Here is a 12,798-nt window from a genome sequence, read left to right on the forward strand (position 1 = left end):
CCCAGCTGAATGGGGATGGGGCAGATATGCAGCTTTCCTGCAGTGGCAATGCAGCAGAATTTCATATGAGTGGCTAAGAATGGCAGCTGGCTGGTTCGAGTACCTCCCACTGCACCTGTAGGAGAGGAGCATCACTGAAGGGCAGAAGCTTCCTGATAGGCTATTCAGCAGATTCCATAACAGATTGGCTTCCTTGCCAGAAGGGGGCCAGGAAGGCTTTGGTTACGTGAACCCTTCATTTCCAGTTACATCAATGTGAAACTCAATCAATCACTGTGTGTTATTCAATCACAGAGGAGGTCAGAGTCTCTTCTTAGCAAATGAACTTCATTCATCCCTTGGTGTTGGAGAGTCTGGGATGTAAAGAATGTATCCTCTACTCTGAGAGCTCTTCAACTGGAAGGATGTGAAAGAAGTTGCAAATATTTTAACTACCCCACCCTTCTCAATTTCTGAGATCTTCTACTGCACTTGATAATGGCAACAGCATTAACACAGGCTGCTTAGCAAGGTATAATGTCAAGCTTCCTGGATCTATGCATCCAATAGGAACCATCTGATTGCAGATCACTTTGATGAACCCAAACAATTAACAGATAGTCCAGTAGCACATGGTCCACTGCCCGGGTAGCAGCTACAGGCACTCCACAGAGTTAAAAAATGCTGGTTCTGGGCTAGGGATCATTCCTGGCAGATGCAGGAAGTTACATTCTCTCCCAGATTAATGTTTTGATCTGTAACCCTGTGTCAACTTCAGCAGAGCAGGTGCATTCCCTTTTTCTGGCTGACACACAGATATGGTAGACAGACTGTTGTCAAATGGCTCTGCCTCCTAAGCGGAGACAAGGCTTCGCATAGAGGATTTCCCCACAAAGTGCTAGTTCAACTAATTAATAATATCGTTCAACTGACATACATATGGAGGAGACCCAATGAGCAGCATTTTGTATGACTGTTGATCTTCCTGGTGGGACTGAAAAGAGCTGCTCCTGAGTCTCACCCTGTGTTGTTTAATCATTTCTGACTGGGTGCCCCCTGGTGTTGCATTCCTATGACCATGGCAATACACAAAAGGGCAGACCTGAGAGAAATCAGCATTTAATAGGACACCCAAGGCTCCCACTGCCAGACCCCGCTCAGGAGCAGGATGGGGGTTGAGTCTCCAAAACAAGGAAGAGGACAGAAGAGCAGCATGTTATTATCTTGAGTGCCTGTCATTGCTGGAGAAAGTGGTACACAAGGCCCTTGGTGGAGTCAGTCATTTCAGTGGAATACATCAGAAGAGCATTGTTCTCTGACCTATACTGAAGTTCAGCTCTGGGCTAGGCCAAACCCAGCTTAAATAATTGCCTTTCTCATGCACTTTGGTTGACGAAAAAACAAGAAGCCTAGGAGGAGCAGGGCCACCATCATAAGGGAACAGATGACCAGGAGGCTCATATAGGTAATACGGGACAATGGGTGGGTATAAGGCGTCTCTGCAGGGATCATGTTGGTGAGGTTCAGCATGTAGCCCAGAGTCCATCCAGCATCACTGTCACCAATCTAAAATGAGTACGGAAGGAGGGGACAGAAGTCACTCATAACAGGAGGGACACAGAAAGTTGAGGCACTTCTGAGAGAAGAGAAAAAAGTCTGTAATCCAAAATTCAACCCCACCACTACCTCCACCAATGAGAAGAATGTGCTGCCCAGACTTTCCACCCCAGCTCCCCAATTGCCACTCCCAGTTTCTGCCTCTGCATTTTAAGATACCTTTTCCAGGAAGTGGATGTACGACCAGTTCTCCTCAGTGAAGTGGTAGCTCTTGTCAAGAAGTAACATTATGTAAACACCTGCGAAGCAGTACTCACTCAAGTACTTCTCTTTTACCCCCGGAAACTCTGCTTTCACCTGGACACAGAGAAATGAACCAAGCTCATTAATCCTCTACACATCATATTGCAAGGGTGCCAGTGGTATGCTTCACCCCTCCTTAGAGCTGGGGCTCACACTTCTTATTGCTTGGGGAATTAGTGTACCTCATCCCACGGTGTGGAGCAGAAGGCCTTGATTTTCTGCATTGCTTCATCCATAGGTGTTTTTGTCACATTTAGAAAGTTCATTACGTAGTAGAAAGCAGAAAAAGCCTAAAAAGAAACAGAAATGAATGAGCTTAGAAAAATACTAATAAAATAGAAACCAGGGCTCTCTCTGCACTAAGTCCCAACAAATCTGGGGGCAGAGACTTGCAGGTAGTTAGCTACAGGACACAGACAATGGACTCCCACCATACCCTTGAGGAGACAGATGCTGAAACTAAATCTAGAAAGTTAATGCTCCATCTCTACTCCATAAATACAGTACATACAGAACCTGTCAAATCCTTGCTGTGTCCAGCATAAATCATCTAATATTTATCACGGGCTGGGAGTTTCCATATAATGCTATACCACATGGCAACTCACAGTACTTCATGTGCATCAGACCTATTCTCAGAAGTTCTGTAGGAATTTTGTGGAGATGGAACATTTGCTGTTTTGACTGGGTTCTGATACTGATTAAAATCACAAGGAATATAAATGCTCTAGATAAGCATAGCCTGATTGGACTTTGCCACCTAGTGGAAGACATAGAAAAGTCACAAAACAATTCAGACACAAGGATGGGGATCTCATCTTCAACTCATCAATTATGTTGGTAAGTCTTAGTCACACCCTACAAAGCAAATGCAACAGTAACAAATGTGCTGACTGGAATGAAAGAATATTTTCCCAGCTACATAATATAATGCCTTAAATGCTGGAAAAAATAAGATATGTTTGCACAGAAAAGATACAGATGTGATTTTTTAATATAAAAGATGGTTAATTTGTATTGTAATAGCCAAAATGTCTCCCTCTCGATTATAAAGTTTCCTTTTGGACAGCTTTAGTATGAGACCATGAAATACCAGACACTTGCTGGTTATTATCTGTTCACATGTGGTTCTGTATATAATTTATATCTATTGTCTTCTGTGGTTACAACTAGACATTCCCTGTAGGCATTTTCTAATAAGTACTCATATGTTTTCTCCTGGTTTGATTTGAAATGTAATTAAAATGCACCTTGGCTAGTTCTAAACCACAGTGGATATGAGGGTCATGAGACCCTCAACCTCATACAGTTCCTTTCCATAAAAAGAGTGATTACTTAGGATTCTCTTCTGCAGCCTATATATTTGCTGGATTCCACCATACTGGTACAAAAAAAGCCAATTTTTCTTTTAAGGGATGGATAACTTTGCTTCTCTGAATATTGCACTAATAATCTTCTTTGAATGGTTGAAATGCAGACAGATACCCACCAATATTCTGCTCAAGGCTATTGCTATATGAAGACAGAGAAGACAGAGAGAAGAGAGATGATATACAGACAGATACCTGCCCAGTGCCCACCTTCATCAACTTTGGCTAGAATGCTATTTTATGTTTACTTTTCTGTGTCTTATTTTCCTTTTTATTTGCTTTCTTACTAAATCGTAGCGCGTACCCCGCACCCCCATCTTTAAAAGTCCACATAAGGCTCTATTTGCTTGGTTCCTCTATTCCTTGATTCCTATCAAAACTGTAGTTAGAAGGACAAATACACAGTGAAGTTATCCAGTGCATGAAGCACAGTTCAAAATGCTGTCGAAATGTTGGTAGTGCTCTTGCTAATTCTAGGTGCTCCTTTTGGATTATCCGCATCTCCATCCATCTTGATCTAAGTAGGTATTAAGGTGCAAAGTCACAATTGTGAGGAAAGGCCCTGTGTAACTCGGGCTGTGCTCTGTTACTTCATCCTCCAAGCTTACACAGTTTTTGGGACCATGACACAGTAATCAAAGCAGCCCTTTTCTAACAGTGGGTCATCTGTCTCATTGCCCTAGGTGTGGGGTTGGGAAGCCTCATTTTGGTGGCTTAGAGAGAACAGACAGGAACAGACTCACTGCTGGCTTTCTCGCTCTCCCTCCCATTATGTAGGTAGTACAGAACATCAGTCTTAATTAGGCTCCCATTAAGGATATGAAGGCAAGTCCTTAATATGCCTTCCCATGTACTGAATCCGCTTTACAAGCTCTGCTGTCCAGGCCCCAGTCTGCAGAGGTAAGGCAGGTGGCGACCAGAGAAATGGCTGATCACCAGAGTAATGGCACCTCACCTGTGGAATGCCCTCCCCCCTTGAAGCGCATCTGGGACCTACTCTAGTGTCTTTTAGGTGCAGGCCAAAACATTTTTTTTAATCTAGGCTTTTAACTAGGGGTTGATCTTTCTTATTGTTTGTGCCTAAACTGAGGACTTTTGTATCATTCAAGCTGCCAAATGTTTTATGACCTGGGTTCTTAACGGTTTCTTAATTTTAATGAATTTATGTTTCTACGAGTTTATCTTGTGAGCCTCTTCAAGCTGGTCTCTGAAGAAGCATATTTTTCTAAATAAATTATTGTAACGGTAGTCAAATTGCATTCTCTAGTGTCAAGCCATCAGCCTCTACTGCAGGCAGATTGGTGTCTGCATAGACTCACCGCAAATTCCCCTTGCACAGGAGGTAAAAAAATGCCATTGAATGAGCATTTGGAATAAGGGCAGTGAGTAAGATTGAAGATTCTCTGGGTGCTGGCTTGGCAGTTTTCATAGTGCCCAGTGCCCTCAATTTCAATCTGTGAGAAGGGTAGGGAAGGCAAACTACCAGCAGTGCAGGGGTTTGTGAGCAGGTCAGAAACTTTTACTGTCCTCTTATAACCTGGGTGGAAACATGGATCCTGGTATCTCTCAGCCGCTTTCCCCTGCAGAAAAAGTAATCAGGTGAGTCAGAAGACACATAAGCATCACAAAAATAACTAGGTGAGTTGGAAGACACAGAAGAACATGGATCTAGGCATGGGTACATGGTTGGAATCAGGGCAAGGGTAGTGAAACAACAAACTGGTGGCCAGAAGAACATCTTTGTGTTTGATTTCAAAGTTTGAAATCTCTTTGAGTCTGGAGTTCCAGGAGAAAAGTGGCATATAAATATTCTAAATAAATAAAAAGCCACCCAGAGCCTAAGTGACAGGAGATAATTAGCAAGCACAGAGGAGCCCAAGAGAGCTAGGTTCCCTCTTTGCTCTGGATCTTTACTTACTTTGGCAAGTCATCGTTGTGTTGCAGTGAAACAGTATCAGGAAGACCCCGTTTCAAACCCCAGTCTGCCATGAAGTTCAGTGGGTGATTTTGGGCGAATCACTCCTTTTCAGTCAATCATACCTCACATGGTTATTTGTGAAGATAAAATGTAGAAGAGGGGACCACATACACTAATCTGAACTCTTTGGAGGAAGAGCTGGCTGGATAGAACAGAGTTAAACAGTGATCCCTAGACCTGGCCAATATCTCAAGACAATGTCATTTTGTTTTGGTTCACTTCTTGGCTGCAACCAAAATACTCCTCAAATTGTGGAAAGCTTTACCTAACAGTGTAAGATGGGCTCCTATAGTGTCTGAGGTTTATTTTTTTAAGGGGTCTAATTTTCTTGGATGGGGAAATTTCAGGAGTGTATCTAGGGGAATCTCTCCAGGGTCTTAGAAAGCTCAGAGTTTACAATATTAATATTATTAAAAGAACCAAGTCTAGATGAACTTCATCATCAGCTTCATCACCACCACCACCACCCAAAAAAACAACAACAAACCACAGGGGTTGGCAACTCCATACTTGCCTGAACATCATTGACCAGCTTCAGGCGTAGTGCCTGGTCCTTCCCATAACACAGGAAGCTGTGTGTATATACACTGTAGTTCTTCCCATAGAGATAGAAATTCACAATATCTCCTTGTGACTCGATCTTTTCCTGGTCCGGTACAAAGGTTATCTGTGTGGAAGCTCCTCCAAGGTCCAATGCCCCTGTTGTCCCCAGACTGGAGAATGGACGGGGCAGGAAACGTGGCCAGACAGACTGCAAAAAGAACATGTCCATTGGGAGAAAGCTGCAGGGTCAGGCCAAGGGACAGAAGAGCCAGGTTGGGGGAGCCACAGAAGGGGATCTGGCTGAGGAAAATGGAGGCAGGGGAAAAGGAGATGGTTAGAGGGATGCTTAGCATAGGCAAGAAGTAAGGGCCGAAGTACACATGATGTTGAAGTGGCATTTTTGGAACTCAAAATATGTGATTTGGCCCTAAAAAGTAGCCTTGTGATTCCACCCACCCACCCACCCCGGATCAGGGCTATCGTGCTGGGGAAAGGGAGAATTTACCTCTGCCATGCCATTTTCTACTGAAAAAAAGTACTTATTTAAAACATTTCTATGCCTCATTTCCCACCCAAGGCAGTGAATATTAAAACAATTCAAACATTAAAATGCACTTAAAATACAAATATATATAAAATATTTAAAATGATTAGATAAAACATATAAAGACACAAACATGTCCCCCCGGCTGTTTTAAGCTTTACTAGGGAAAAGACAGGTAAAATACAGGTACCTTTCTTTATTCCTATGGGGAAGGGTCATTTTTGATTATATTAGTGGCAAGCTGGAGAGAAAGTGCTCCATTTTAACACCAAATCCAGGCACTTTTAAGGTTCATATAGTAATAGTTCCATTCATGGAACTCCAACATCATGTGTAGTTTGGACCTGAGTTAGGAGGAAATAGATATATTGGATCATTCAGGACTAAAGTAAAAAGAATGGAAATGTGTCCCAGAGTGTACAGACAAAGCAATCAAACCACAGTGTGATGCACAGATTACTAGTAATAAATCTCAGCAAATACTGTTCCTCTGAACACCAGGGGTTCTATAAAATCTTGTACAGTAATATAAGCAAAGTGAATTCCCTCTGAAGAAAGATGGTACCACTATCTGCATACCTGCCCAAGAGGTTTGGGATGAAGGAGAGATCATTGCAGATACTATGGCAGGTTGACAACTGAGTGGGAGGTACAATGTCAGGGTGTGAACTGATCTACTAAGATCAGATTGAAAGGAAAATAAGGGCCCCAGTAGCCTTGTCAGTTCAGCAGGCATCCCTGCAGCAGCTGATGGCTCTGGTGTGGAATCGGAATCCTAAGTTATGTGTCATCACTGTCAACAATAGACAGAAGCATAGGACATCTTTAACTAATATGGTCCTTGCACTTTGATAACCGCTATTTGCTTTCTCCCTGGAAAACCTTACCCCCTAGAAATTTAGTGAACTGGAGTGTGCTGTCCCTCTGAGTGACCTTCAGCAGGGGAAAAGCAGTGCAGAGACCAAAGCTTGAGCTATGTCAGTGCTTCATGCCTTTCATACAATAGTGTGCTTATAGCACACTGAGGCACATATGCACAAAACCTTTCAAACCACCGCAAGTGCAAACATCAGCCTTCCTTCCCCCGCACCTCTCAAATCATAATGATATTGAGTTCCTTGAAAAGCAGACAAGCTTCCCATCAGGACCACCTCTGTTGTTTCAACTCCAGTCTCTTTCTATCACATCTTTTGGGGAAGTGGTACAGCCCAGGACAGGAGCTGCCACTAAAAGAATGGCACAGCATGTGGGGAGTCTGCAGATTTTAAGGCCAGCGTAAGCAGCAGTACTTTGGGGAGGTGAATGTTTTTACTGGGGGCAGGATACAGAAGATTGTTCCTTGACCACATTCCCTTCTATCAGGATGGAAAGAAGGCAGAGGAACAGAATTACTAGTTTATGGTGAAATTACACTTTCACAAGTATAGCAAACAGCAGTTCAAAATCACCGACAACTAGTATGTCAGTCAGGAGAATAAGCTTCAGATGCCCCATAAGCTAATAACGGCAGTGCATTCTCTTGTAACCCCCACATCAGGCCCTGCCACAGGGGTAGTCTGTTACACCTGCATTTACAGACACCCCAAACCTCTGAAGACACCCAGAGACTCCCCAAAGCAGTGTTCCAGGATCTGAGGTTAGCCCAGAAAGAGTGACATTTCAGGTATCATGGGAGATTGGCCTGAAATATAGGCTGTCTGGAAAGCTGGCAGAACAGAGCATTTCTCCTAGATGCCATCTGCTATTCCCCCCCCACAAGTATGCAAAAGTCTCTCTTACAGCTGTTCAGTGCGTCCCTTTGAGGACAATTCCTCTCTGAATTACCTTTGTCTCCTTGAAAACTGCTAATCTCATCCTGCGACATTCTCTTTCATAATGCAGACATCTGTTTGCTCATGGCCTCCTCCTCTCCGCCATATCTCCTGTCACTTTCTGCATTTCTTTACAATAAGAAATCTACATCTCCAGTTCCTATGACTCATCTCCCGATGAGATTCCCCAGAGTAACTTAAGATTTTAGACAAATATCAGCCAACAGACTGATATCTACATTCCAGGAAAGCACTCGTTAAGGTGCCATCACACCTATTGTAGTGCTCCTCCGTCTATATAAATAGGTGGCCCAGCCACAGTTCGGTGTGTCACTCAAAGGGCGCCTATCTGAGTCTCACCCCCAAACTGACACTTTGGGTCCCTCCCTTTCTTGATTGTGATATGCTGGCAGTTCACAATCCCTCTTCACAGACTTCCGCACATCTGGATCTGGTAAATATCACCTCAAAACTTCCTTTATGTCTCCTGCTACTTTGTTTCCCTGCAGTCTTGAGTATATGTTATACTGAATTCTTTGGTATGTGTGTCTTAGTTTTATTCCAATAAATAATTTACTTTAATTTGGTGTCCTGGTCCTTTCAAGAAGATTTCCTCTTGAATCTGACCCTAGTATATATAGGTGTAATGCCTGTTAAGCCCATTTTTCCTGTTTGGCCTCCTTGCTAATTTCCCATCAAAATGGAGACAGGCAGTTTGGGTAATATTCTGTGCAACAGTATAAGCAACATAGTGAATAGAATAATCAACACAGTGAATTAAGGGCTATCTGTGCTGTGATAAACACCCACCCACATCTCTGGTTGCCAGAGGATATGAAGACATCATCTATTCCATTCTCTTTCACAATCCACAGGACAAGTCTTCATTGGAGTAACATCCACAAATACAGTAGCTGATACAGTAATTGTTTAGATCAGGAGATGAGGAAGCGAAAGCAGGGAGGACTTGAGAGATCTTTTAACTCAGCATGGAAGCAGTATATATTGCAGTTCTGATTAAATATTGTTTCCGAACTCATGACAACACAATCTAAAAAATCCTCACTCCTTTCATTAATGTGTATAATGAAAGCAAATAGGAAAAAGCAGTGAATGCTTCTGATGGAAAAGGAGATTTCCTTCCTTGATTCCTTCCTTTTGTTCCCCCCTTCCTTTCTTTCTCTACTTCCCCCACTTACTGTGTTGCAGGTGGTAGCCACTACTTCTATGAGGCGCCAAGCTTGTAACAGTGGCCGGCCAGCCAGCAGGCATGTAGTTCTTTTTAATCCCACCCCACTCCCAATGCCTCCTCTAGTACTTCAGTGGACCCTGGAAAATGTTATTGTGAGGTCAGGTACTCTGAAGTATCCCAGATGCCAAGCTTCAAACACTGCCAAAGCAGTATCCAAAGTGTGTCTCAGGGAGGGTGAAGATTCTCCGTGGCCTGTCTAGCTGGTCACTGCAAGCCTCGCACCTGATCAGCCACGACTAGCACCTGGAGCGCAGTAAGTACATGGTGAGGAGAGTGGGAGAAGAGGAGCATGGAGATTTTCCCTCTGAAAACTAGCCAATATTAATAGCAACAATTGCTTTTATTAAGCAAATTAAAACCTATGAAATGAAAAAAATGCACATCCATTAACTGCAGCAAAAAGAGCCTCAGTGGCACCTCGTTATGGCATAAACTTTTGTGGTCCACAGTCTGTGACATCAGAGCTCTAACTCACAAGTGGTTACACTACAGTACAGTACAGCTTTTTATAATGCCATATTTTTTTTGTTTTTGCTGAAACAGATTCACATGACTAGCCCACAGGAATCTGTCAGCGTGGATTCCATTTCCATTCCTAACAACCTCTTGGATGTTCAGATGGAACTGGAACACTCAAAAATGATAAGGACTCTTGTGCTGTAAAGAGGGGACTCAAGGTATGACCAGGCTCTGTGGTGCCACACCACCGCCTTTCTGACATTACCTCCTTAAAATTGCCCAGCAGGTAATTAACAGTGATCCAGCCATAGGCACCTTCTTCTCCACCGCTGAGGATCCTGGCACCCTGGAAATTGAAAGGGTACGAGCGCAGTGTTGCTGCCACTTCAGAGAGGACCTTCTCAGAAACATTCTTGTCCTGCTTTCTACATGTAGGAAAGAGTAGGGGTAGGGCTTGTCAATACAGCTCCATTAGGGACATGTTTGATGTCCATTTCCTTCTTGGCCTTACAAAAATGTCTGCTGGAAAGAACCCAGACATTCTGTGTGTGCATTTACCCCAGATGGGACAGACGCTAGAATGAAATGTGAACTGCAAAGAAGGTTCCAAGTACTTTGAAAGGTGTGCATCTCACTTACATCTGAGACTGCCCAAGGGACATGCGTTTCCAAGCAGTTTTCTGTCTGTCTCTGTACTAACACTTTATAAACAGACATAGAAAAATGCACGTTCAGAAGCAGCCCTTGTGGTCTATTTATTGTAGATTCCTTGCTAGGAGTGTGTGATAAACTAAGTTGCTCGGCTAAAGGCTCACCTCTGGTGTCAACTAGTGCACCACTGCCATTGAAAGAAAGGGCAGTGTGGACAATGAGTAACCAGTTAGGGGATTCTGATTCACCAAATGCTCATGGCAACACTTCAGGGCAATACAGTGCATTTGTCTAGTAAGATGTTGCCAACAAGCTTCCATTTTGGTTAAAATCTGCTCTTCCCAGTTGTGATGATGGGACCAGCTCCTACCTATATGGCACATTAAGCCAAAACACAGGAATTCTGACTGCAGCAAAAGGGCCCACACATAACTCAACAGTACTGAGGGAAGAATATGGCTGCCTCTGAATGGCCATCAAGGCCTCTCAGTAATTAATCAACATGCCTTTAGCCATAAAGAAGCCTGCTAAGGAAAGACAGTCCTTCACATAACGTTGAACAGGGTCTTACATGCCAAAACCACCCATCAATGATCAGCAAAAAAAAAAAAAAAATGCCCCCCAAACAAGCCCCTGCCTACCTCCCTGGGTTATTTTTTGAAGCTTTTTCCAGGACCCTGAATCACCCCTTTTCCTCTTCAACCAGACAGTGGCACACCAGATCACCTTGTCTTTTGAGATCCAGAAACAAAATAATCTTTTGTTTTTGGATCTGGCTGCTTACTCTATATTTGGGGAAGGGATGTATTCCCAAACTGAGTTTTTGCCTGCTCTGGACTATCCCTGTCTTGGGTGGGCAGAAGCGCCCACTGACATACAAAATGTCTCTCGCCTTCTTCTGCACCCCTTTCAATTATTTGCTGCTCAGACCTTGGACCCCTGTGTTAGCAATCAGACCTTTGCTAGCCCCGTAGTTATAGCCAAATCTGTCTCCTCTCAGTTCCCCTCTTTTGTGGGCCCTGTGCAGGTACCTTGCCACTTTGTCAAAAGATGCCTGACTGCCATGGTGTGGGTCACTACCCAGTCTGGAGGCATCCACTAAACTGAATATAGAACCTAAGCCTCTTAGGAATCAGGGACAGTGGAAAGAGGGGCTACTTCCTTAGGCTGAAGCCATTTCAGTGTGGGTTAGTGGCTCAAATGGAAAAGTGGGTCACATTGATACATGACTAGGGTACACACAGTCTCCTGCACAGTAACAAACCAGTGAGGGAAATAGATGATACTTCCCCACCACCACATTCCTACTTGCTTTGATAAGCTGGAGATTGTAGTGCAGTGGTCTTCACCCTTTCTAGAGCTGGGATCCATTGAGATACATGAACCTGACATCAGACTCATGCAACAAGAAGAGGTGAAGCCAGAGTTACCAGTATCAAAGCCAGAACCAAGTGGACTAGAAACAGAAAATACAACCTGAACACCAGAAGTTCTGTGAGAAACAAGCCATGGGTGAAATTCATGGAGGAATCATCTCCATCACCAACTGATGTCATCTCATTATCCTGCTGCTCCTCTCTGCATGTGCGCAAAGAGGAACAAAGAGCTGTGGTACCCTTATACTGTCTGTACAAGCACCCTAGCAACAGTTCCTTCCAAATGGCAACCCAAAAAATGGTGGCTCTAGAGGGGCTCGCAACGTACCAGATGGGGCTCTGCTTTCCAACTGAGGATCCTTACTTAGGGGCTGAAGACAAATGTTGTAGTGCACAGAAAAAATAGGGGGTGGGTGGGGGAGCAATACTGCAGCACTGTGCTAAGCAGAAATGTAAGTTTGTTTATGAACTTCCCATCTACGTGACACAAGTGAGCACTGAAACTTATTTAAAAGCAACCCGGAATGCAGACATTGCATAAGGCTAATATGCAACACAGACCTCCCCAGGGATGGGCAGAGGAACAGCCAAACCAGACATGGATGCAAAACTTTTTATCACTGCTGATCCCAAAGGAACTTTGAAAATTGCAAGCCATGGAGATAATCCCTGGCACTCCTGGTCTCTCAACCAAAGTGCCCGTAGTATTCTTCTTTGGTACCTCAGCAACCGCATGCCTGCTGTCGCTCCCAAGTAAACAGGCGTCTCTTGATATTTTCCTGCAGGAACTACCACCTTTGCCTTGTCCATGCACTGCTGTAGGGACATACCAGCCTTTTCAGGATTATGGGTATATGATGAGATCCCTGGCCCTGGGAGGAAAACCCAGAATTTGATCAATATAATCCAGGGATAGGTATACTCTAGGGGAGAGGGAGAGAGGGAGAGAGGGAGAGAGGGAGAGAGGGAGAGAGG

The 12,798-nt window shown here is 43.9% G+C and overlaps 1 protein-coding gene across 1 annotated transcript in view; it reads right to left on the minus strand.

The window, feature by feature from the left end:
• Positions 1 to 959: 959 nt before the first annotated feature.
• Positions 960 to 12,798, minus strand: part of ENTPD1 (ectonucleoside triphosphate diphosphohydrolase 1) — a 28,130-nt gene continuing 16,291 nt past the window's right edge. Inside the window, exons 4-10 of the mRNA XM_015424007.1 lie at positions 12,545 to 12,695; positions 10,062 to 10,221; positions 5,702 to 5,938; positions 4,529 to 4,789; positions 2,022 to 2,129; positions 1,756 to 1,893; positions 960 to 1,545 (exon numbers count right to left, since the gene is read on the minus strand). Of these exons, the coding sequence (XP_015279493.1) occupies positions 1,339 to 1,545; positions 1,756 to 1,893; positions 2,022 to 2,129; positions 4,529 to 4,789; positions 5,702 to 5,938; positions 10,062 to 10,221; positions 12,545 to 12,695 (1,262 nt within the window). The 3' untranslated portion in view covers positions 960 to 1,338. The remainder of the gene's footprint in view (positions 1,546 to 1,755; positions 1,894 to 2,021; positions 2,130 to 4,528; positions 4,790 to 5,701; positions 5,939 to 10,061; positions 10,222 to 12,544; positions 12,696 to 12,798) is intronic.

Source organism: Gekko japonicus, unplaced genomic scaffold, assembly GCF_001447785.1.
Source record: "Gekko japonicus isolate JY-2015 unplaced genomic scaffold, Gekko_japonicus_V1.1 scaffold442, whole genome shotgun sequence".
In the NCBI taxonomy this organism is placed as follows: Eukaryota; Metazoa; Chordata; class Lepidosauria; order Squamata; family Gekkonidae; genus Gekko; species Gekko japonicus.